General features: G+C 40.7%; 1 protein-coding gene across 1 annotated transcript in view; it reads left to right on the forward strand.

Annotated features, from left to right (window-relative positions):
* CCDC191 (coiled-coil domain containing 191) overlaps positions 1-25,675 on the forward strand; it is an 80,262-nt gene that overhangs the window by 13,808 nt on the left and 40,779 nt on the right. Inside the window, exons 5-7 of the mRNA XM_079766641.1 lie at positions 2,143-2,321; positions 4,083-4,306; positions 8,936-9,089. Coding sequence (XP_079622767.1) covers positions 2,143-2,321; positions 4,083-4,306; positions 8,936-9,089 — 557 coding nt within the window. The remainder of the gene's footprint in view (positions 1-2,142; positions 2,322-4,082; positions 4,307-8,935; positions 9,090-25,675) is intronic.

A 25,675-nucleotide genomic window follows, 5' to 3' on the forward strand; every position in this document is an offset into this window, starting at 1 on the left:
GAAGGGCATTTTATAATGATCAAAGGGTCAATCCATCCAGAAAACATACGTATTAACATATATATACTTAACAAAAGTGCCCCAAAATGTGAAGCAAAAACTGATAGAACTGAAGAGAGAAATAGATTATTCAGTAATGACAACTAGAGGCTTTAAGACCCCATTTTTAATAATGTATGGAACTACAAGGTGTACTAAACAGAACATCAACAGGGAAGATGTTCAATATTGTGAGTCATTAGGAAAATGAAAGTTAAAACTACCATGAGTAACCACTTACACACCTTTTAAAAATGATTTAAATTAAATATTGGTCAGGATGTGGAGGAACTAGATACTTCCATACTGCTCATGAGAAAGTAAAATCATGTAGCCACTTTGGAAAGAAACAGTTTGGCAGTTTCTTAAAAAGTTTCTCTTCTCAGGAGAAGAGAAAGCATATGTTCATACAAAGACTTATATACAAACTAGAGGCCCAGTGCACGAAACTTTTGCACTGGAGGAGGAGTCCCTCAGCCCGGTCTGTGCCCTCTCGCAATTGGGAGCCCTCGGGGGATGTCGGACTGACGGCTTAGCGCTGCCGTGGAGGTGGGAAAGGCTGCTGCTATGGCCGCTGCACTTGCCAGCCATGAGCCTGACTCAGGGCTTCTGGCTGAGTGGTGCTCCCCCTGTGGGAGCACACTGATCACCAGGGGGCAGCTCCTGCATTGAGTGTCTGTCCCCTGGTGGTCAGTGCGCATCATAGCGACTGGTTGTTCTGCAGTTCGGTTGATTTGCATATTACCCTTTTATTATATAGGATGTTCATAACAACTTTGTTTATAATAGCCCAAATCTGGAAATAACCCAAATGTTTATCCACAGATGAATGAGTGAATAAATTGCGATATGCCCATACAGTGGAATACTACTCAGCAGTAAAAAAAGATAAACTATTGATACAACATGGATGAGTCTCAAAATAATTATGCTGAGTAAAAGAAGCCTGACCAAAAAGAAAAAAAAAAGAGTACATAGCTTATGATTTAATTGTTACAAAATTCTAGAAAATATAACCTAATCTATAATAATAAAAGGGTAATATACTAATTAGACCGGACATCCTTCCGGACAACCTTCCAGACAAAGCCAGAGCTGTGAAGGAAGCCCAGGTCCTGGATGCCTGCCAGCAGCTGGAGGGAAGCCCGGGTCCCGGGTGCTAGAGGGAAGCCAGTGCCGGCAGCCGAGGGAAGGAAGGCCTACTCTTGCATGAATATCGTGCATCGGGCCTTTAGTCTATAATGACAAAAGTAGGTCTGTGGTTGCTTGGGATAGGGCAGAGAACATGGGGAAGAGTGGGAGAGAGAGATTACAGATAAGCATGAGAACTTTCTGGAGGCTGACAGAAATGCTCATTATCTTGACTGTACTGATGATTTACTGGTAGATGTATGTCAAGCATTATTGTAAACTTTAAATATTTACGGTTTAGCCCTAGCCTGTTTTGCTCAGTGGATAGAGCATTGGCCTTCGGACTGAAGGGTTCTGGGTTGGATTCCAGTCAAGGGCACATGCCCAGGTCGCTGGCTCGATCCCCAGTAGGGGGGATTCAGGAGGCAGCCAGTCAATGATTCTCATCATTGATGTTTCCATCTCTCACCCCCTCTCACTTTCTCTCTGAAATAAATAAAAATATATTTTAAAAATAAAAAATTAAAAAGTTTCCCTTGAAATGGAAGTCCAGCTTTAAAATAAATAAATAAATATATACATATTATACATATACATATATATGTATATATATGTGTGTGTGTGTATATATATTTACAATTTATTTGTTAATTATAACCACAGTTAAGCCATTTTTTAAAAAGCAGTAGAGTCCTCAAGGATGTTTAGATTAAAGTAATATATTTTAAATCTGACAGTGAGGGAGTCTTTAGTGACTTGGGTGAGGGCAATTTATGAGTAGAGGGTATTTTTTCCTCTTAGTCGTAGTTTATTACTGAGTTCTATACTTACGCAATTGGCATTATCAGTTACTATTTATTAAACACTCACAATATTGTATTTTTATTGTACCAGGATTATTTATATAAATATGGAAATTATATTAAATTTTAAAATTTTTTAATTTTTTTGTCATTGTTCTGTTTCTTGCAGATTTATGTGGCTACTTGGAGGAAGAAGAGGAAAGTAGCACTGTTCAAAAATTTATAGACCATCTGCTCCATAAAGATGTGGTGGATTCTGAGATGTTGGAAGATATCGAAATGAGTGGAAACCACGACAAGAAGCAGCAGAAGGATCCTCGTCTTACCATGGAGATAAGACATAAGCAGGTGGGAGGGAAAAACAAAATTAAAATGGATAACAGGAAGCAATCTTTGTATAATACATTTAATAAGCTTAAATAAAGACTGAAGCCTTATTATGAAAAAGGGTGCCATCTGTCGTTTGGTTAGAAAGAATAAAAATAAAATATAAGAACTTCAGAAGAAAAATAATGCTCATAAACTGAGGATAGGAAACTATTTTAAAAAATCCCAAAAAAGGAATAATTGAATTTGACCAACAGAGTGTTGGGCTAAACTCTATTAATTTGGATGTGGTACTTCCTATTACAAATATGTAGATTGGGTTTTGCTTGAATTTGGTTTTTGAATTGAGACATCAATATATTAATATCATGAATATTCTGTTGAATGTTATAATGGTAATTCTTTCCTAGACAACTGAAAAATTCACTCGTTTTGTGATTATAATTTGAAAGGAAGGACAGATCTGAATTAAATCTAGTTCAGCTGTTTTGAATTAGAAAGGCATATGGAAACTTTCTTTTCTTTATAGGGAATAGTAGGTTACAGGAAAAAGATGCGTCTCACACTTTGTAGAGGAGCTTCAGGAAATCAGAATGACCCAGCCTTTGCCAAAAGTCCAGAACTAAGACTGAACTGAATTAATGTTTATACATGTGTGCCACCTTTTTATAACACTGAATCTCTGATTGCTTTAAACCATAAAGTGTGCCTAATCGGCACTGGGGATGTTAGAAAAACTGGGTAGAGGTTTATCCTGGTTTAGATTTATGATAGAGAGGAGAAAAGTTTCAAAAAGAGATAGCCATTATCTAGAAGTCATTACTGGACGGTAAGATATGGGTAAAGTTAAGTGAAGCAGGAGGGAAAGGACCACTCGTTAATTCATAGCTAGTCAAGCCTCTAAAGAATTAATAGGTTTTAAAAATTATTGTGCTTATTTAGAAATACCTGTGAAGTTCATGGTTTTGGTTTTCAAGTATGATCCAGAATCATTAATATACAGTATTTAAATCATCATAGAAGTAAATAAAGGATTGTGGTGTTCCTTAAGGCACTACAGATGCTCCTTGACTTATGATGGGGTTACATCTCAATAAATATATCATAAGTTGAGAATATCATGAGTCAAAAATGCATTTAATACACCTAACTTACCACCTAGCCTACCTTAAACATGCTCAGGATACTTGCATTAGCCTACAGGTGGGCAAAATCGTCTCACTGCTGCTGTTGGCATCATGAGAAAGTGTCATGCCACATATCGCTAGCCTAGAAAAAGAACAAAATTCAAAATTTGAAGTATGGTTTACTGAACACGTATTGCTTTTGCACCATTCTAAAGTAAAAAAAAATTGTAAGTAGAACCATTATAAATCAGGGACCATCTGTAAATCATTGTTCTATCCTTTACAATGTAGCCTCCCCAAAATATTAATCTTTTCAAAATTATAATTAGTATGCAGGCATGGTCTAAATAAATAGCACTAATTTGGAAAATCATTACTAAATGAGAGTTCAGAACTTGGCAGCTGACCCATTAGATTTTCAACTTTTTCATGGTACAGATTATTTCCTAATTGTTGAGAGTCATCTTACCTAACTTCACTTAAAATTTCATATTGGTCCTTACGCAGTAAACAAATGAATTCTCTCCATTCTTCTGATAAATAGTGGGGTTCTGGAGCAGAATGGGTCTATTCTGAACTTAAAATGTGTTCCACAGTTTTGTAAATCCCTTTCTACTTGAAAGGATGCATTTTCCCCTTGTATTCTCTCCTTAAGGTAAAAGAAAATCGCTTAAGACGGGAGAAAGAACTGGAGCGCCAAAGAATTGAAAAGACCCTGAAAAAATCTGCCTTCTTAGAGGCTCAGTATCTGGTGCAAGAAGAGAAGAGGAGGAAGGCTCTGGAGGCCCAGAAAGAGGAGGAGGCGATTCAGAGGGAGATGGTAAAGCTGCGGAGGGAGATAATTGAGAGGAGGCTCACAGTGCAAGAAGCATGGAAAATGTAAGCCAGCTGTGATGAGCGGTGCATTAAGCAGTCATTTTGGAAGTACTCTAAAGTTTTTTAAAATGCACAAACATTAAAATTGCAAAACACAACAGAGAAATCACCCACTATTCCACCATCTTAAATTAACGCTTTCACTTTTCCATGTATTTCTTCCTGACCTTGGTCCTTTTACATATTTAATTGCAGCTATAAAGTACACCTAATTTGTTATTCTTTTTTGTGTTCCACTATTTATGCATTCATTGGTTGATTCTTGTATGTATTCTGAATGAAGATCAAACCAGCAACCTTGGCATATCAGGACGACACTCTAACCAAATGAGCTACCCAGCCAGGGCCTTAATTTGTTATTCTGGTTGCAATTATCACATTAATTGGAGTCCTAAGATCTGTATCTTAATCCATTGAGTTCCTATACCATAATTTATGTAATGATCTCCCCTCCTTATACTGGTAAGCATTACAGCTATTTCAGATTTTTTTCAGCAATAGTGCACTGAGCATCCTTAAGCACAGAACTTTTTATTCATTTGAATTATATTCTTAGGAGCGTAATTACTGAGTCAAATGGTATAGGCCTTTTTATGACTCTTGAAACATTGCCAAACTGCTTTCCAAATGGGTTGGACTTATTTATACTATTGCTGGCAGTAGGCCAGTTTTCCACACTTTTCTCAGCATTGAAGAGTATCATCATTTTCAACATGATTTGTATTTTTAATAGGTATTATATTGGTTAGTTTGCATCTCTTAGGTTACCTGAACATTCTTAAGATTTAACCCTTTGCACTCGCTTGCTTTTTTCTCGATTCCTTTATTCTACTCGGGATTTAATTTTTTAAATACCCCAGATTTTACAAAGTGCGGCAGTAGAATAAAAAACTGGAGTTTCTTTTCATACAAACTTATTTATTTGGATTTTTTTATATTTCAAATTATTGATACATTCAAAGAGTATAAAAAGAGCTGCTACCGATGCTAACCGTGTCGAGTCACACTCGACATCCGAGTGCAAAAGGTTAATTGTGCCTCACCTTATTGTGAATTGCATCAGTCTTATCTTCTGATGATCATCTGGAGGTCACCCTGCCCCACTGCCACTGATAGAGAAAAAGAATCTATATATATAACAGCCTAAGTGATCGGCCGACCAGCCTACTGGCCGACTGGCCAGTAGCTATGATGTGCGCTGATCACCAGAGGGCAGATGCTCAACGCAGGAGTGGAAACCACAGGCATGGAAACATGGAACAGACTAATGAATCTCAGAGAGAAGCGGAGAGAAGGGAGGGCAGGAAGAGATTAACCAAAGATCTTATGTATGTATACTAGAGGCCCGGTGCACGAATTTGTGCACTGTTGGGGTCCCTCAGCCTGGCCTGTGAGAATCAGGCTGAAACCAGCTCTCCGACATCCCCCAAGCGGTCCCAGATTGCTAGAGGATGCAGGCCAAGCTGAGGGACCCCACCGGTGCACGAATTTGTGCACCGGGCCTCTAATCTTTATATATATATAAGGCTAATATGCTAAGTGTCCCTCTGACCATCCGACCAGTCGCTGTGACACGCACTGACCACCAGGGGGCAGATGCTCAACGCAGGAGCTGCCGTGACATGCACTGGCCATTTACAAAGAAACAGCACCATGGACCTGGTGCCAACAAAGCAATACTCAGCTTCCCCCAACTGGGACACAGGCCCCGCTACTTTGCAGCCCACCAAATTGCAGCCAATGTTGCCGAAACCCCATGGCACAAAATGCAGCCCACAGCCCAGCCCAGAAACAGTCACTGTGGGCGCTGGGTAATGACGTCACATAGCAAAGCCCCGCTTCCTCTCTGTAGTGACTAGCCTTCTTGGAGTTTCTTCAGCCCAAGAACATGACTTGCTTTATAGCCAGGTGCAAACATTTCACACTTGAACCAAATGCCTGTGAATTTTCCTGTGCCTCATCTCATTTGATCCTCACAGAAGTTCTGGAGTAGGTAGATAGGAGACTCCGTAGAATCCTATTTTCTTTTAATTAGCCGGAAAACAGAGATTTAGAAAGTTTAGAAACTTGACCCGACTGAAAAGAAGGTGGACCTTGAAAATGATTTCAGGTTTTCTCACTGCACAGAATATAGTCAAACACTGCTGCAGTTAAATATTTTACCCTTTGTTCTCCCTGTGTGATCTACAATAATAATCTGCTTTGTGTTGATATTTACTGCTGTGTTGCTGACAATTACCTGAAAGAGAAGTTGGGGTGCTTCACTGGGCTGGAAAAAGTTTAGCTAAATCAGAAAGCAGGTCTAATTAAGTAAGTTTATTCTATATATACAAAAGGCTAAGTTGATTCGCGCATGCGCAATACATATAAAGCTCTTGCTGGCACCAGTCACATGTGTGTCGATTTGGTTGACACTTCTCTTATAGAGAAAGGGCTAATAGCAATGTTAAAATATTCTAATTAATTTCCTTTCAATGTGCATGAATCCATGCACTGGGCCACTAGTATCTAACGTAAGAGGAAAAACAAAATAGTTTTCACAGGATGTAGGACTGTTATGAATCTTCATGAAAAAATGAGCTTCATAAATGAAATAACTGATGTATTTGTTGGGAGAAATAGCATTGATGTATGAACTGCAAAAGCCTTGGAACAACGCGCCTGGAGTGGCTGAATACTCAAACTGAGCTGCCAGCCAGACTATTAGATAATCCCTCCCACCCCGTCAGCCCACACAGCTTCCCCCTGTGTTCCTGATTACTCTCATTCTACTCAATTTGAAACAGCTCGGCAGTGGACTTGCGCTTGGCTTTCAAGTACCAGGCTCAGGCCTCCTCCAGACGCCATTCCTTTTAGAAAGCAGTCACCAGGGTTTCAGTGAGTTCTTGCTGAGGTCAGCCTTGCTTTTCAGATTGCTCTTAAGCCCTGACATACCTAGGCAGACATAAAATAAATTGTGAAGCAAGTAACATTTGATGGTAGTGAGAAGCTCTTCTCCAGTGGGCACTCGGCAAATGTTCACTGACCTGTCATTTCTTTTAAACGTTAAAAATCAGACCCCTGGTTACAGTGAGAGGTATTGTGCTATACTTCTAGGTGGATACACTGATTTAAACATTCCAGAAAGCAATTTAGCAATAATTAACAAGAGCTATAAAAATGTTGCTATCAGGACCTGGGAATTTCCAGTTCTAGAGAAACTGCCCTAAGGAAAATGAGCAGAAATCCAGACAAAGATTTGTGCACAAAGGTAATTAAAGTAATATAATTTATGATAACAGGCATTAATAAATAGTGGAGAAATTAATAAACAATGATTCTGTAATGAAACAGCGCTGACATGTTATCAATGTGTTTTTTCCGGGAGGAAATATAGATGGCTTGTGTACCTCTCCACTCTTTCACAATGAGCAGATAATACTTTCACAATAGATACTTATTTTTAAAAAATCAGATCCAGAACTGTATTTCTTTAAATGCCCACTATGATCTGCCTAAAACCACACAATGTTGTTGTGGCATTGGTAAGTTTGGAAAAGTTCAGTTAAATTGTATTGTTGGTAGGGTTTTTTAACTTATTTATAAGCTAACCTAAATCTGCTTCATTGCATAGTTTCAAAGGAGTTTCCCTTAAGAGATTTATTAATTACAAAGGGAAAAATAGCAACTTTGTACTGGAGAAACCACCTTAACCAAGTGATGGTTAACATCACTGGTAATAAGATATAACACTGTGTGCTCCCTTGTATGAGACAGGAGAATTAGTGAGAGGATGTCTGCAGAGTACTCAGACATCCCTGTCTCAATTTGAGTTCCCACAAATGTAAAGTGAAGTGGAGAAAGACCAGGTGACTTGCCTGAGTTTTCACAGCTGATTTGTGGCCAAAGTCCATGAATCCTGATTCCTGACTTGGTATGTTTACTACCACATTAGTAGTATATATATAGACCTTATACCTATGCAGTTTAATATACTCCAATAAGAAGGCAGTGGCTATGAGCTTACATGAATATAAGAGGGATGACCTAGATGAGAAAGAATCGATAATTGGGCGAGAAAGAGGATGGCCAGAAAGATGAGCAACGAAGTTACTAACAGACTCTTGTTACTTTATTTTTATTAAGTTCTGTATTTTCTCTTTTTAGCTCTTTCAAGATTAATATAAATTCTGTTCTTACTCAATAACACCTGATTCTTTTATTATCTTTCTCCCTAGAACTCTTGTAAATGCCTTATTGTAAAAATCTCATTTCTTTTTTGTGCCACCCTTATAAGAAGAGAGAGAATTTATGTCTATGTTAGAGAATACCTAGTAGTTGTTAACTCTCAAACTTTGGTCAAAATATCACTCAATATTAAACTCAATAAAAATACTTTACTAAAATGTCTATAGAGCTTTCTACTTCTCAGAATACATTATAATAATTTTATTTCATTTTACCTGTATTTTATTTTAAAAAGGAATAAACTAAGGCTCAAAAAAAAAAAAAAACCTATTGTGAGCTTTAAAGCCAGATCTGAAAATCTGTGTCTCCTGATGGAAAAGTCAGTATTCATTCCACTATGGTCTGTTGTAATTACTCATTGTTAAGTCTATTGTTCATATATGTATTTTTAAATTGTTATAATAGAGAGAAGAAAAAGCAAGAAGAAAGTTCTCCAAAATATCCAGAAAAAGGCATATTCCAAGGTGTTCATATTCTTCTGGAGGAAGAAAAAATGGCAAAAGAGAGAAAGAAGAAACTGAAGGAGTTATTAATCCAGACTTACAAGGAAAATCAGCAGGTGGGAATTGTAATGTTTCTTTACTCAGCATTCTGTAGCATAAATGACAAAGGCTCCATCAGAGATGGCACAAAGTAACACTAAGCCCAACCGAGCCGATTTTTTTTTTAAAGCTAGACATATTTGATGGTGGCTTTTTAGACTGATGGTCAAGAAGTCATAAGAATTCAGATATAAAACAACAAGAGTTTGGTCAGAGTTTTGGCTTTAGGAATAAAGAGGGAAGTGTGGTAGGAGGAAATGTTAAGATTTGGAATTAACATTTTGAGAAAGATTGGCAAAGACTCGTAGATGCTGTGTCCTTCCTGAGACTGACAGAGTTGGTGTGACCTCCTGCAGTAACAGGTCAGATTTCTGAAAGAAAGTAGGAAGCAAATGAGTACTCAGGGGGCCATCTTGAGAAACATAAGGAAAAAGTGCCATGATATATTACCCAACCAGTGAGAGATGAGTAAAATATGTGCTCCCAATAAGATTAACTTTTATACTTTATTGGGGAAGTCCACTATACAAGAAGAAATAATAATGTATGTTTTAGATGGAAGTGCTAGGTATGAATTTTAGACACATAGGATTTTACAAATTTAGTGCCCTACTAAAACAGATTGCTCAATTTTAGAAGGACCAGCCAGTGTATGTAAACATGAGGTTGTGAATGAATTATCTCCACTTTGTCACAGATTCTGCTTGATTTGAACCTATACTTTATTATTATAGTTTTTATTTTTAAATAATCTTAGACATACAGAATAGTTGCAAAAAACGGTACACAGAGTTCCTGAATACCCTTCACCCAGCTTTCCCCAATATCAATATCTTACATAAGCATAGTATAATTATCAAAACTGGGAAATTAATATTGGTATTTAGTTAAATACCATTAACTGAAATATAGCTTCTTCTAGAGACCTGGTGCACGGATTCGTGCATCAGTGGGGTCTCTCGGCCTGGCCTGCATGGTTTGGGCCGAAACTGGCTCTTCAACATCTCCCAAGGGGTCCCGGATTGGCAAAGGGTGCAGGCCAGGCCAAAGGACCCCACCAGTGCACGATCGGGGCTGGGGAGGGCTCCAGGGCATGTCTGGCCCATCTCGCACAGTCCTGATCAGCCAGACCCCAGCAGCAAGCTAACCTACTGGTCAGAGCGTCTGCCCCCTCGTGGTCAGTGTGTGTCATAGTGACTGGTCAAACGGTCGAACAAACGGTCAGACACTTAGCATATTAGGCTTTTATTATATAGGATTAGAATGTCACCAGTTTTTCTGTTATATCCTTTTTCTGTTTTAGGACTCAGTCCATTATTTCATGTTGCATTTAGTTGTTAAGTCTCCGTAGTCTCTTCCCAGTTCCTGTCTTTCCTTATCTTTTATGATCTTGACATTTTTGAAGAATACTAGTCAGGCATATTGTAGAATGTCTCCCAATTTGGGTTTTCTGATGATTTCTTCTGCTTAGATTGAGATTATGCATTTTTGGTAAGAATACTACAAGAAGTGAGGCTCTGCCCATCTCAGCACATCATATTGGGGGTACATAACGTTAATATGTCTTATTATTGTTGATGTTAACCTTGATCACTTAAGATTGTGTCTGATGGGTGTCCCCACTGTAAAGTTACTACTTTCTCTTTGTGACTCATAAATGTCTTAGAGGAAATATTGTGAAATTATGCAACTCTCCTGCTTATTCTTAAACTTTCGCCTATTTTAGCATCCATTGGTGGATCTTGCCTGTAACAATTATATAATGTGATATTTCTCTAATGATAATTTTGTATTTCCCTCATTTCTTCTCCATTTATTAATTGAAATTCTTCTAGAAGGAAAAACTATCTCTTCTTTTCCATTTATTTATGTATTCATTTATTCAATAATTTGTATCAGTATAGGCTCATGGGTATTTATTTTATTCTGTGGGTTATAACCTAATATTTTTGTTGTTTACTTTCTTACTCAAATTGTTCTAACTTTGGCCATTAGGAAATGTTTCAAGTTGACTCTTTGCCCTTTCAAAATGCTTCCATCTTTTTTGGGTACTTCCTTTCTTTCTATCACCACAAGATGTTTTAGGCAATCTTGTTTTTTCCTGCCTTAACCCTGGAATCAACCACTTCTACATGGAACCTGGTTCCTTTTATAGGAGAATAATATTTAGAAACCAAGATCATGGAACGAGGTATGTTCACTGCTCCTGGAGTGTCATTGTTTCTAGGCCCTCCCCTCTCGGCAGACATAGTTGGGAAATATGTGTATGTATACTAACCCACACGTGCACACACATTATATTTATTTCTGTGGCTGTCTGTCAGTATGCATATTAAAATCCATGAGTTCACACTGGTGCCTCCAAGTCCAGTGTAACACACAGGGTCATACTATCCTTCCCCTTTCTTTATTTGTAACTTATTTCTGTGTCTATCTGTGTATCCTATATAATAAAAGGCTAATATGCATATTGACCGAACCGCAGAACGACTGGTCATTATGACACGCACTGGTCACCAGGGAGCAGACACTCAATGCAGGAGCTGCCCCCTGGTGGTCAGTGCACTCCCACAGGGGGGAGCACAGCTCAGCCAAAAGCCCTGAGCTGGGCTCATGGCTGGTAAGTGCAACGGCAGTGACGGGAGCCTCTTCCACCTCTGCGGCAGCGCTAAGTTTGTCCGACTGCCGGCTTAGATCTGGAGCAGGCCTAACCCGTCAATCGGACATCCCCCAAGGACTCCCATACTACAAGAGGGCACAGGCCGGGCTGAGGGACTGCCCCCAAGTGCACAAATTTTGTGCCCCAGGCCTCTAGTATATAATAAAATAACTTTAACCCTAACCCAGCACACAGGTTTTAGCATAGCCTTTCCTCCTTGCTTGTCTGGAACTTCTTTCTCTGACAGTGAGTAACCTAAAGCTTATTATCTAAATATACTTACTTACTTATTTAATCTTAGTATATTATAAAGTAGTTTCAGAATAACTAACCCATGTAACTATGGAAATAAATTTACTGAGTATAATATTTATACTGTTATTTTTGTTTTTAGCCTTATTAGCCAAAATATTGTTTTCCAAAGTTACTTAGGTCCTCCTTCCCTTTCAATGTGATGATTGTTAGTGAACCTCTAATTTAGATTTCTCCAGTGTGTATGGGTATATCTGAGACATGGGGAAATCTACCACCATGCTTGTCAGGCTTTTACATTGACTTGGCTGGAGACAGGTTGGTCCTCAGGTAAATACCATCGGAGTAGCAGGCGCTCTGGGCTCATTCTCTTGGTCCCAGCCCACATTTCTCCCCTATTCCAAAGGAGCCTGGAGCTGCCCTTAGGTAATGAAACCTGGATACTCAGCAGCCTACATATGGCCACAGGATAAAAAGGGGAAAGATGCCTAGCTGCCTTGCAGTGAGCGGCTACATAACAGGAAGCTCCTGTCAGCATCCTCAGAATGGGTCACTGGCACAAACCCAGCAGCTGTCTCTGTAGAGTATTTGCAAGAAGACTTTAAAGAATATGTTTTAAAGAGTTGCTGTAGTTTGGGTTCCATTAATTCCTGTACATTTTTGTGCTTTAGCTCTGGATTGTATTTGTTCCCCAAACATTCTCCTTTTTTTTTAAGGTGTTTTTTTTTTTAATATGTTTTTTAAATTGATTTCAGAGAGAGGAAAGGAGAGGGAGAGAGATATAAATATCAATAATTATAGAGAATCATTGACCAACTTCCTCCTGAATGCCCCCCTACTGGGAATTGAGCCCACAACCCAGGTATGTACCCTGACCAGGAATAGAACCGTGACCCCGCAGTTCATAGGTCAACACTCAACCAGTGAGCCACACTGGCCAGGCAACTCCCCAGACAATCTCTTAACATCACATTTGTGGCATGTTATTTAATAGGAGACTTTCTGAAAGAAACAGAGCAGGCTCTCATTAAAACACTATTCATGCACCTTTCCCACACATTTCATTTCTAAGCCTCATTGTTTTATGAAAAAAATCTATAGATTTTTTTATAGAAATTTTCTGCTTCTAGCCTATCCTATTTTTTCTTTGATCTTACAGTGAAATCTCTTGGGGAGATTCAGCAATCCACATGTCATTGCTAATTAGCACAAACAACATGAGGGATTAACTATGAAGCTCTTACACCATTTGGAAAACAGCCTTCTTAATTTTGCACCCTACTCTGAAATACATTTCATGCTTTCTTATTAAGATAAGAAAGTCTACAATCTTTCCTGCTTGTAAAAGTTGAAGAGAACAATGAAAGATGGGTTGACACTAAATCTTTATTCTATGGGGAACTAAAATTGCTTATTTGGTTGGGTTTTTCTGTTAGAAAATCATTGTTAATGTTGTGTTTGTGGCATTGTGCCTTCCAAAAGGCCACCCCAAACTAAACCAAGGGAGAATGGGTATGTATAGAAAAAAAGCCTGGATTTTTTTCTGACAAGGTGATGAGAACTGTAGTTAAGTACCTCATTTATATAGCATGATTTCTTCCCAAAGATCTTAGTTTTATCAGAACTGCCTACACACTACTGAAGCAAAACAATTTCTGAACTGAAACATAGCAACCATCCTTTCAGCAGTGTTGTCTGTTTGGGGAAGGAAATGAAAGAAAAGCCTCTTTGGAAATAAAACTACTGCAAAGAGAAATGTCAGGCACACATGAAGAATATTGGGAGTTGTGTAAATCTGTCCTCTAAGTTTATTGCCAAGGACCATGTGTGGTATACATATAACCAACTCTCTGGACAACTTCCAAGTAAAATTCTAGGGTTGGTAAGGAGGTTGTTTATTTTGTTATTATATTCTTCCTTACCCTCATCCAACAAATAACCCAGGTTTCTTATTCTCACAGAAGGGACAGTGAGGGCCAATTTACCAAAAATATTGCACTGGTGTTTTGTTTTTCAAACATGAAGCCTTTTTTGATCCCACAGATTCCATTCATGTATATATAATTTTTTTAAAAAAATACTAATTTTTCTTTTAAAAATACTACTTTGAAAATTTAAGAAAAGAACCTTTGGCACAAATAAAGTTCATCTTCTAAACTTTTAGAGTAGAACATCCTTTTCTTTAAACACTAGACATTCAGGTGAATATATTTACTAGTATAAGGATCTATGGGTGAGGAACAAATGACATCATATCATTGTCTTATTGTTGGACTACTGTAGAGATGAATCGAGCATTTGTCTAATATATTCTGAGGTAAGCTGTACTTTTGGCATTGTGTGTGTGTGTGTGTGTGTGTGTGTGTGTGTGTGTGTGTGTGTAGAGGGGAGTGGGGATTCATAGAGGGGGGAAAAAGGTCTAGAAGGGGATGAAAGGGAAGGAAAGAGAAGGTGATGGGGAGCAGTAAGTCTGCCTTCCCTCTTAAAATATGGTCCAGACCATGTTGGGAAAGGAGTCCTATCTGAATGGCCGGTGATAGCTGTGTTACGGTCATTCTTCTTTTAAAAGATCCCAGAGAGTCTTACTGGCTATGAATTTACTGTATGGCAAGACTAAGCAATTGCTCTCTGAAATTCTACTAGAGTGAAGCAGAATTAGCTCATTATAGCAGTATTATTGATTAAAACTTCTTAACAAAATTAAGAAGAATTTACAAAATGCCCTTATGTTAGCAATACATTTCGATGCTTTTATGGGTGAAATGATAAAATGTCTGATGTCTGGGATTTATTTTCAAATACTCCAGAAAAAAAAGTAGGGAGAGGAGAGATGAAACAAGATTATCACAATGTTGATAATTCTTTTTTTATTATTATTAAACTAGAGGCCCGGTGCACGAAATTCGTGCATGGGGGGGGGGTGTCCCTCAGCCCAGCCTGCACCCTCTCCAATCTGGGATCCCTCTCATAATCCAGGACTGCTGGCTCCCAACTGCTTAACTGCCTGCCTTCCTGATTGCCCCTAACCACTTCTGCCTGCCAGGCTGATCACCCCCTAACCACTGCCCTGCCAGCCTGAATGATGTCTAACTGCTCCCCTGCCAGCCTGTTTGCCCCCAACTTCCCTCCTCTGCCGACCTGCTCACCCCTAACTGCCCTCCCCTGCAGGCTTGATTGCCCCCAACTGCCCTCCCTTGCAGGCCTGGTCCCTCCCAAATGCCCTCCCCTGCTGGCCATCTTGTGGTGGCCATCTTGTGTCCACATGGGGGCAGGATCTTTGACCACATGGGGGCAGCTATCTTGATCTTGTGTGTTCAAGTGATGATCAATCTGCATATTACTCTTTTATTAGATAGGATAGAGGCCTGGTGCATGGGTGGGGGCCAGCTGGTTTGCCCTGAAGGGTGTCCCGGATCAGGGTGGGGGTTCCTTTGGGGCATGCGGCAGCCTGGGTGAGGGGCCTGTGGTGGTTTGCAGGCCAGCCATGCCCCCCGGCAACCCAAGCGGAGGCCCTGGTATCTGGGGTTTATTTATCTTCTACAATTGAAACTTTGTAGCCTGGAGCAAAGCCAAGCCTTCTGCTCGCGCCGTGGCTGCCGCCATTTCTGTTTGGATTTGTTTACCTTCTATAATGAAACTTAGTAGCCTTAAGCGGAGGCCTGGGCCGGCCAGGGCAGGTTGAAAGCTTGGCTCCTCGGTCGCCGGAGGCAACCCTAGCCTGCTCTCTCCAGCTCCATGGCTGCCACCATATTTCTTGGGATTTATCTTCTATAATTGAAACTTTGCATTCTTGAGTGGAGGCCTGGGCCCGCCAGGGTGTGTGGAAAGCTTGGCTTCCTCTATTGCTGGGGAAACCCAAGCCTCCCTCCTGCTCTCTGTGGCGGCAGCCATCTTGGTTGGGGTTAATTTGCATATTCACACTGATTGGCTAGTGTGCGTGGCTGGTGGTGTAGCGGAGTGATGGTTAATTTGCATATTTCTCTTTTATTAAGTAGGATATACTAGAGGCCCAGTGCATGAAAATTCATGCACTGGAGGGGGTCCCTCAGCCTGGCCTGCCCCCTCTCACAGTCTGGGAGCCCTCAGGAGTGGGAGGCGAAGCCCCCATCACACCTCTGTTGCTGCCACTGCCGGCAATGCAAGCCTCAGCCAGCCCTGGTTACCTGAGCCTCGGGCGGCCCTGGGTGGCTGGGCAGCTGACATCTGAGGCTTGCCTGCGCTTTGGGCCAGCCCTGGACGGCTGGGGGGATGAGGGGACTGGGGGACTCTGGAGGCAGGTGTGCGGTGAGGAACAAGCCTGCCACCCCAGCAGGGCTAAGGGGACTGGGCGCCACCATCTTGTGGCTGTGGGCACTGCCATCTTTGAGGGCGTGGCAGTCAGTCAGCATATTCCCTCCTTATTGGCTGTGGATGCTGCCATCTTTGTGACAGCATGAGGGTCAATTAGCATATTCCCTCTTTATTAGATAGGATTGGTGTGACATTGGTTAATAGGATGATAATTCTTGAAGCTGAGTGAGGGGTTTAATTCTTCTGTTTTTGGATGTGTTTGTTAAATTTTTATAATTAGCATATTTTACGTTTCAAAAAGAAAGGAAATAAAAAATACAGACGTAAAATCAGCATCACATCTCCCAGCATATAACAAGGATGTAGCTTTTTGTCTATAGCCAATAGACATAGGTAGCGTTTCACACAGCAATGGTTGTCAAAGTTTAGGCCTCCAGATTTTTGCGTGGAACTCAACAGCATGTCAAGTCTTGGCACTGTGTATTTTCCCTAATGTGTTTAGTTATAGGAGCATATGTATAAATCTGAGGGTAGGAGACACAATGATTTCCTCTGTTTTCTTTTGAAAATTATAAAAATTAGGAGTAGGATGCTTCACAAGGTACCACTTTTCAGTGCTGCTCCTTCCTGGGGCATTTATTTTGCCAATATCCTCTTCTTTCCAACCCCAGACACTTCATATGGTCTGTGGCGTCTTTCACCCAGCTATAGTAGTCCACAAAAGGAAAAAAGAAGTTGTAGATCGCTTCCTTGTATAGCGATACAGTGTCTGTTCCTTTTGGCCTGGGAGCAGCAAGGAGTCAGTTAGGGCCCTGGGGAGAGAGAGAGTAGCTTGGTTCCTAACATTCGTGCCTTGGCCAACTCCCCTAGACCACTAGTTGCACCGCAGTTAGTTCCATTCGGTAGAAATAAATTGTAAACTTGTTGACATTTTTGTCCTCTTTACAGTTCATTGTTTAGTTTTCCATAGCAGAGAATTTTGATGCAATTATCACTGAGCTTTCTGACAAAAGGGAAGTAGCTGAGGAATTTTGATGAGTTACCCACTTCATTAATCAGAACAAGCATCTATAGTGACAGGGTTAAAATTACAATGAAGATTAGATAGCAAATTGCTGTTCCACCCAACGTCAATCACTCCCAGTGACAGTGGTGTGATTACACTTCAGGGAAGAGCTTTCTTGCCAACACAAGGAGGGCAACTCGAGTGCAGGTAATAAATTTGACAGGGTGAACTGTCATTTCTTCTCTAGAGCAGAATCCTTAATGACCAAATGATGTCTTATAGAGGACTTTGAGAGGAGAAAAGCATTTCACTTACAAAGTTTCTAAATTTCATTTTGTAGTATTTTATTTTTGAAATTATTATAGATATGTACTTGGGAACAGTCTTTCCCAAAGTGATTTCCAGTATTTTATTGACCTGTATGAAGCCTTAATTATCACCATTACTATGTAAAAAGATGTGGAAGTTAGTAAAAGAATGTATTACTATGCAGGGGTAGGCAAAAGTAGTTTTAAAAGTTGTATGTGAAACATGGAATTTATTCTTGCATTATTATTTATTTGTTAATTGTTATATTATTTCTTATTAACCTGCTTTTGCCCATCCCTGTATTTGAAAATCTATCAGAAATAAAAACATGGTGCAGAGAAAACTGAAGCTAGGTAAGAATGGAGAGAGGTCAGACTGGTTATCCAGCTAGTTAAAACATTAAGTTCTGGCTTCAACAGAGTATATTTCTCTTCCAACCCAATTGTGTTTTTAAATACTAGTTCTGTTTCAAAGAGCGAAGAGATTAAGCACTATTATAGTTCTAGAGTGTAGAACCAAAAAGGAGAAACTGACGTGGGAGAGCAGGAACTTATAATAGGAAGGATGTAGATCATGACTATGGACGTGTGCCACTTCTCGTCCCTTCTAAATCAATCAGAGCGCTTGCATCTCCCAGAGGAGACAGAGAGTATTTTCTTTTCCCAAATGTTTTCCTTTAAGCACATTTGTGGGACCCCTGTTTGCCTGAATAATGTTTGCTATGAATCATGAATAACCAACTAGCTATTCTCCATTCATACTTTTATTTTTTTATTAAAATTTTAATGGGATTGCATTTTTTAGTAGGCAGAATAAAAACCAATAGCAAACTGCCCAGCTGGTGTGGCTCAGTGGTTGAGCATCCTATGAACCAGGAAGTCACAGTTCAATTCCCAGTCAGGGCACATGCCTGGGTTGTGGGCTCAATCCCCAGTAGGGGGCATGCAGCTGATCAACGATGCTCTCTCCTCCTTGATGTTTCTATCTGTCTCTCCCTTTCCTTTCCTCTCTGAATTCAATAAAAAACAATAGCAACCTGGTGTTAAGAAAGCAGCCATTTGACACAACATGGATGGGTCTTGAGAATATCAGGCAAAGTGAAATAAGTTAGAAAAAGTTAGGAACCAGAGAAGATGGCTGCTGACGGGAAGGCAGACTGCAAGATACTGTGTGAGTGAGAAAACAAAGGGAGAGTGTGTGGTCACATGGGGAGTGTTTGTTGGTGAGTTGAGAGACTGCTATACTCCAGGAGACAGTGGGAGACTGCTGGACAGGGCTCCCCTGACCAGGCAGCCCCCACTGCTGCTGGGTTCCCTCCCGGAGCAACTGGATTGGACGCAGAGACTGCGCCATCGTGAAGGGGAAAGTGGATGTTATCGGAAGCCTAAAAATCTACAACTACGGCACCCACCGAACAGCTGCGAACCCGAGAACATCAGTCCCCGAGTGGCGCAAGCACGCGGATTCAGAGGAGCTCTACACTCCACCACGGAAAGGTCAGATTTCGCCTGGGATAAGGTGAGGTCTCTGGTCCCGGCTGGAGAGAGAAACACGTGCACGGCGGGAGCTGGAGACTTGGGGAAGTCTGCGCCTAGGAAAATCGTGGCTGTTGGGGCTGGCATGATCCATGAATGTGGAAGGGGGTCCGCAGAGCTGCTAACAGAAGGGAACTCTAAAAAGCAACCCATTTTGATCTGGGCGCAAAAGGACAGCCTAAAAATTTTAAAAGTATGCCAGCTGCTTAGACCCAAGGGAAAAAGAAAAGACTGCACAGACTTGCGCGCAGCCCTGAAGTTCGCACACTTACTCTGGCTCTTCTTTTTTTTCCCTCTTTAAATCCTTGCTTCTGATTACTAAGCCCAATACATAGGATCACCCAATTGGGGTCGCTATAAGAGACTGCAGGGGAAAGTTGTTTTTCTGGAACCTGGGGAACCAGCTCTGGGGCAACCCACTCCCACAAACTAGTATTGAGTGCTACAGGGAAAGCCAGATCTAAGCACTGGCTAGAGAGGACCTATAGACCCGGAGGTCAATTCGGAAACACTGCCACCCAGGGGATGAATCAAAAATTGACTCTTGTGTAAAAACAAGTAAAAGAAAACATGAAATAGAGACGTACTGCCTGCCTAAAAATCAGGACTGGCTTACAACACTGAGGAACAGTGGAACGCAGGGAACTTCAATACTGTCCTGACTAGGAAACAGGCATGCCAAACAGAACAGTAGAGGAGGTGAATGACCTTCACTACTGCACATTTTTATTTTTTTCATCTTTTACTTAAGAAACTAAATTTTTTTCTTTTTTCCTCACTTGATTTTACCTTTTTCATTTTTTTATTACATTTTTATTTTCAATCAGTATTATTACTACTACTATTTTACCTTCTTTTTTTAAAGTGTCATTTTATTTTCTCTTGATTTTACTTTGGGATTAGTGTTCTACATTCTATTTTCATCTTTCCTTTAGCATCATTTTACTGTATCTCAACTTTACCTTTATGCCAACACTCTCTTCCTCACTTTCCCCCTTTTGTTGTCCTGTTTCTCTTACCCTATTCCTGCTTTAGATTTTCCCTATTCCTTCTTTTTACCCTGTTAAAATTTCACCCTACTTATATTATCTAATTTCCAATCCCCTGCTCCAAGTCCATACACACCTCTCTCTTCTCTTTCTTCACTATCCAAAATTTTTTTTCTCTCTGTACTTTTGTTGTTCCTTGCTTGATTGTTGATTATATTGATTTTTTATGCTTGTTTGTGAGATTGTTTTGCTTTTTCTTTCTGTTTTTTTGTTTTGTGTTTGTTTGTTTTTTGCTTCTGTTTTCCCTCGCCTTGCTTGATATTAGTTGTTGTTTGTAGTTTGCATTCACCTCCAGGTACTTGTTGCTGGTATTTGTTGGGATTAGTGGTTGTTCCATTGGAGTTTTCTCCCCATAGATATAGTTTTTTCCCCTCTTCTTTCTTATTCTCTCTCTTTTCTCATATTTTTTCCTTTTATCAATTTCATTTTTGCACTCCTTTTTTTTCTTTTTTTTCTCTTCTTCTTCCTCTCCTATACTCTAATTCACCTTTCTCTGGGTGGTCACCTTTATTTGGGATTATTAATATCGTGAATACATTTGTGTTCAGTGCCTTGTGCATTGTACCTTGTTGTGTTATATTTTGTGCCTTTAAATCAACGCAGGAGAGAGAGAACTACATAACCAGACACCCAGAAAAGAGAGATCATGGGGAGACAAAGAAACAGCCCGCATATGAAAGAAAAGCAGGCATCACCAGAAAAGGAATTAAATGAAATGGAGGCAAGCAACCTGTCAGAGAAAGAATTCAGAGAAATGGTCTTAAGGTGGATGAAAAGAATGGAAGACATATTCGACAATATGTGTAAGAACCAAGAGGAAATGAAGAAGAACCGAGAAGAAATGAAGAATGGAATCGCTGCTGTAAAGAACTCAATAGAAAGCATCAAGAGTAGACTAGAAGAAGCAGAGGACTGCATCAGTGAGCTAGAAGACAGGGTAGAAAAAAATACCCAAATAGAGCAGCTTCTAGAAAAAAAAATTAAAAAGCAGGAGGAGAGCCTAAGGGAACTTTAGGACAACATGAAACGAAACAACATCCACATATAGGGGTGCCAGAAGGAAAGGAAACTGAGCAAGGAATAAAAAACCTGTTTAAAGAAATAATGCCAGAAAATTTCCCTGATATAGGGAAGAAAAAACCCACACAAATCCAAGAAACTCACAGAGTCCCAAGCAAAATGAACCGCAAAAGACTGACACCAAGGCACATTATAATTAAATTGGCAAACACCAATGACAAAGTAAGAATCATAAAAGTGACCAGAGAGAGACAGAAAGTTACCTACAAAGGATCCCCCATCAGGCTAGCGACTGATTTCTCAACAGAAACACATCAGGCCAGAAGGGAATGGAATGAAATATACAAAGTCATGCAAAGGAAGGGTCTGAATCCAAGAATACTGTACCCAGCAAGGCTATCAATCAAAATTGAAGGTGAAATCTGGAGCTTCACAGACAAAAAAGGACTAAGGGAGTTTATTACCACCAAACCAGCAATGCAAGAAATGCTAAAGGGTCTGCTGTAAAAAACAAACAAAACAGAAATAGGAAGCAAAGAAGGAACACAGGGGTAAAGAATAAAAATGGCGACAAACAAGTACCTATCAATAATAACTTTAAATGTAAAGGATTAAATGCCTCAATCAAAAGACATAGGATAATGGATTGGATAAGAAAATATGACCCATATATCTGCTGTCTACAAGAAACCTACCTCGGAAAAAAAGACACACACAGACTGAGGTTGAAGGGATGGAAAAAGTTTTTTCAGGCGAATGGAAATGAAAAAAAAAGCTGGGGTAGCAATACTTATTTCTGACAAATTAGATCTCAAAATAAAGGACATAAAAAGAGATAAGTGCTGGCGAGGATGTGGAGAAAAAGGAACACTCGTGCACTGCTGGTGGGAATGCAGACTAGTGCAGCCACTTTGGAGAATGGTATGGAGTTTCCTCAAAAAACTAATAATGGAACTGCCATTTGACCCAGTAATCCCACTTCTAAGAATATATCCCAAGAATCTAGAAACACCAATCAGAAAGGATATATGCACCCCTATGTTCATAGCAGCACAATTCACCATAGCTAAGATTTGGAAACAGCCTAAATACCCATCAGCAGATGAGTGGTTTAGAAAACTATGTTACATCTACACAATGGAATACTACACTGCTATAAAAGAGAAGGAACTTTTACCATTTGCAGCAGCATGGATTGACCTGGAGAGCATTATGTTAAGTGAAATAAGCCAGGCAATGAAAGAAAAATACCACATGATCTCACTCATTTATGGAAAATAAAGAACATTATAACCTGATGAACAAAAAGATAGATACAGGGGCAGCAAAGCACCGAACAGACTGTCAAATTACAGCGGGAAGCCTGGGGAGTGTTGGGGAGGAGGGGAAAGAGATCAACCAAAGGACTTGTATGCATGCATATAAGCACACCAATGAACACAAGACACTGGGGTGGGGGTGGGATGAGGGCATGCGACGGGGTAGGGGAGGCTGGGGGAAGTTTAATGGGGGTAAAAAAGGAGATATATGTACTACTATATGTAATACTTTAAACAATAAAAAAAATTAGGAACCATATGATTTCACTCATATGTGGAATATAAAACTGAAAGCAACAAATGAACAAACAAGATAAACAAACAAAAACTCATAGATACAGATAATAGTATGGTGGTTACCAGAGGAAAAGTACATGGGTGAGGGTTAGTAAAGGATAAAGGGGGTCAAATATATGGTGATTTGACTTTGGGTGGTAGGCACACAGTGCAATATACAGATGTTGTATCATTGAATTTACACTTGAAACCTATATAATCTTATTAACCAACTAGGGGCCCAGTGCATGAATTCGTGCACCTTGAAAGGAACTGTGGGCCACAAGGCTGCGGTGGGCACAGAGGCATGTCTTGGCCCATACTCTGTGACCCACCCTGCCACTCCTGCCCTAGCCCCTGGTCCTCTGTCTGTCGGCAGCTCCACTTCCACCACTGCTGCTCACACCCGCTGTCAGTGCGGAGTGATTGGGGCTGGCGCCATCAATGGGTGCGAGCAGGGCTGGCACCATCAGCGGGTGCAAGCAGCAGCTGCTGCCCCAATCTCCCCTCAGGAGCAGGAGGAGGTAGTGAAGCCCTCAGGGACAATAGGGCCGGCAGCCGCTGCTCGCACCCCCTGATGGTGCCGAGCAATCAGGACCGGTGCCAGGCGCTGGCAGCATGTGCCAGTGGCAGCTCTGGCGCCGGCAGCAGGTGCAAGTGGGGCTGGTGCCAGCAGCAGCACGTGCGAGCATTGGGCAGGTCCATGGTTCGTGGGAGCAAAGAATTTTCAGTAACCACCAGAGGCTTGCCCTGATGACAGCAACCGGTTGTTCAGTTGTTCTGCATTCAGTCTATTTGCATATTAGGGTATTATATATATAGACTAGAGGCCCGGTGCACGAAAATTTGTGCACTGGAGGGGAGGTACCTCAGCCCGGCCTGCCCCCTCTCACAGTCCAGGGGCCCTCGGGTGATATCCTACTGATAGCTTAGGCACACTCCCCCAGGGAGCAGGCCTAAGCTGCAGTCTGGCCTCCCTCTGCGGGAAGCAACCAGGCCGATCAGGGGAAGGCGCCACCCTCATCACCCCAATGCTGCTGCCACTGCCAGCCGCCATGGCTGCTAGCCCTCCTTGGCCCTCGCAGCCACCGCAGCTTTGTCCGGAAGGATGTCCAGAAGACATCCGGTCTATCCAGTCTAATTAGCATATTACCCTTTTATTAGTATAGATGTTACTCAATAAGAAAGGGAGGGGCAACGTTAGCCCTAGGGACAAAAAAGAAGTCTGTCACTTTCCTGCTATTAACCTCTGTGTGGTGAAACTGAATTATAGACCTTTAAAATTGATCATTTTGCTATCTAAATCTAAACTTAAGTATTTTAAAAGAAATAGATTGACTGTAGAATTTATTCTTAAGTTCGGATATGTTCTAACAGTGCTTTTCTAACCCTAGTAAGTTATATATCAAGTTCTTTCTCTTTCAGCATTAAAAAAAAAAAAAAGCAAAGAATGTGCCTTCCTTTTGAGGAGAGACCTTTTTGTCTAAGAGATTAGGGTCGTCAGGATGCCAGAGTGTTTCAGTTTTAGCCTTAGGTGTACTACTAACTCTTTATTTTGTGAATTTAGTCATTAGACCTTCTCTACTTGAAGTTCAGCTTGGTAAGGTAAAGTATAATGATATCTGCAGTCTTTATTTTGTAATGATTTAATACTAGTAAATACGAATTAATACTAGTAAAATAGTACATGTAGGGTGCTTTGAACTTACGGAGAAAAGGAATGTAGAAATCCAAGAAGGAAACTATTAGTAAATAGTGTTATTGTCAAAGTGGATTATGTTTGTGCTATTTCATCATTAGAAATATTGTAGGAGATAAAAATCAAGTCAATCAAGAGGAATCTCTTAAGTGAATCTGGTAAGTAGAGGATATTTTTACTATGGCACACAAGTGAACATTTTTTCATGATGTATTTTGTGGGATAAACAGATGATAATGCAAAAAGCATAACCCCTCTGCCTGGCAGCTGTGTTTCTTCCTTGTTATGACTGAAGGATATCTTATATTCAGCAAATCTCCCTTCTTCTGTTCCTCTCTTCTTCCACCTCTCTCCCTCCTTCTACTGAATCTGAGACAATGTTTCAGAAAATGTGCCCTTGTTTGACATAATAGAAGAGGAACAAGAGTTTATTATTAACTTTTTCCATGGTTTCTCCTGATGGGAAATAAAGATTTTGTATTTTGTCTAAATGGGAATATGACTATTCCTATGTAGAAAATATTTCTGGCCAAGTGGCCTATTTCTAAAAATTCTAGCATAAGGAGAAACCAAGGTGGCGGCAGAGGTAAACACCTGAACTGCTGCCTCGCACAACAATTTCAAAACTACAACTAAAAGACAAAACGGACATCATCCAGAACAGGAAGGCTCGCTGAGTGGAAATTCTACAACTAGAAGGAAAGAGAAAAGCACACTGAGACTCACAGGAGCTGCGGAAGGCAGAGGTACAGAGGCGCGTGCGCGGAGAGGGCTGGCAACTGAGTATGAGGCTGGCTTTCTCAATCAGGAGGGAAACAAAAGCTCCCGACTGCTCTGAACTCCAATTCTGGGCGAGATTCTGGGGACTCAGACTCATACGGGGAGAAACTGGACTGTCTGGCAGTGGGTGGAACTCGAGGGCGGCTTTCTCTCAGAGGTGCTTGCAGCAATTACCGCGGGACACTGAGACCCAGGGGCCTCTTAGGGCAGGGCTGATGGGAAGCCATTGCTGTTTGCCCTGCCCTGAGATCCCCCCCACAAAGCCATTGCTGTTTGCTCCACCCTGAGACTCCACCCCATCCAAGCTGAGCGCAGAGGCTTTTGCATATGAATGGCCTTGTCCTTTGAATCCTAAACTTACCTAACAAACTGCAGCTGAGTCAGTGAGACCCAGAACATCCAAAAGAAG

The sequence above is a fragment of the Cnephaeus nilssonii genome (assembly GCF_951640355.1).
Source record: "Cnephaeus nilssonii genome assembly, chromosome: 3".
Taxonomy (NCBI): Eukaryota; Metazoa; Chordata; class Mammalia; order Chiroptera; family Vespertilionidae; genus Cnephaeus; species Cnephaeus nilssonii.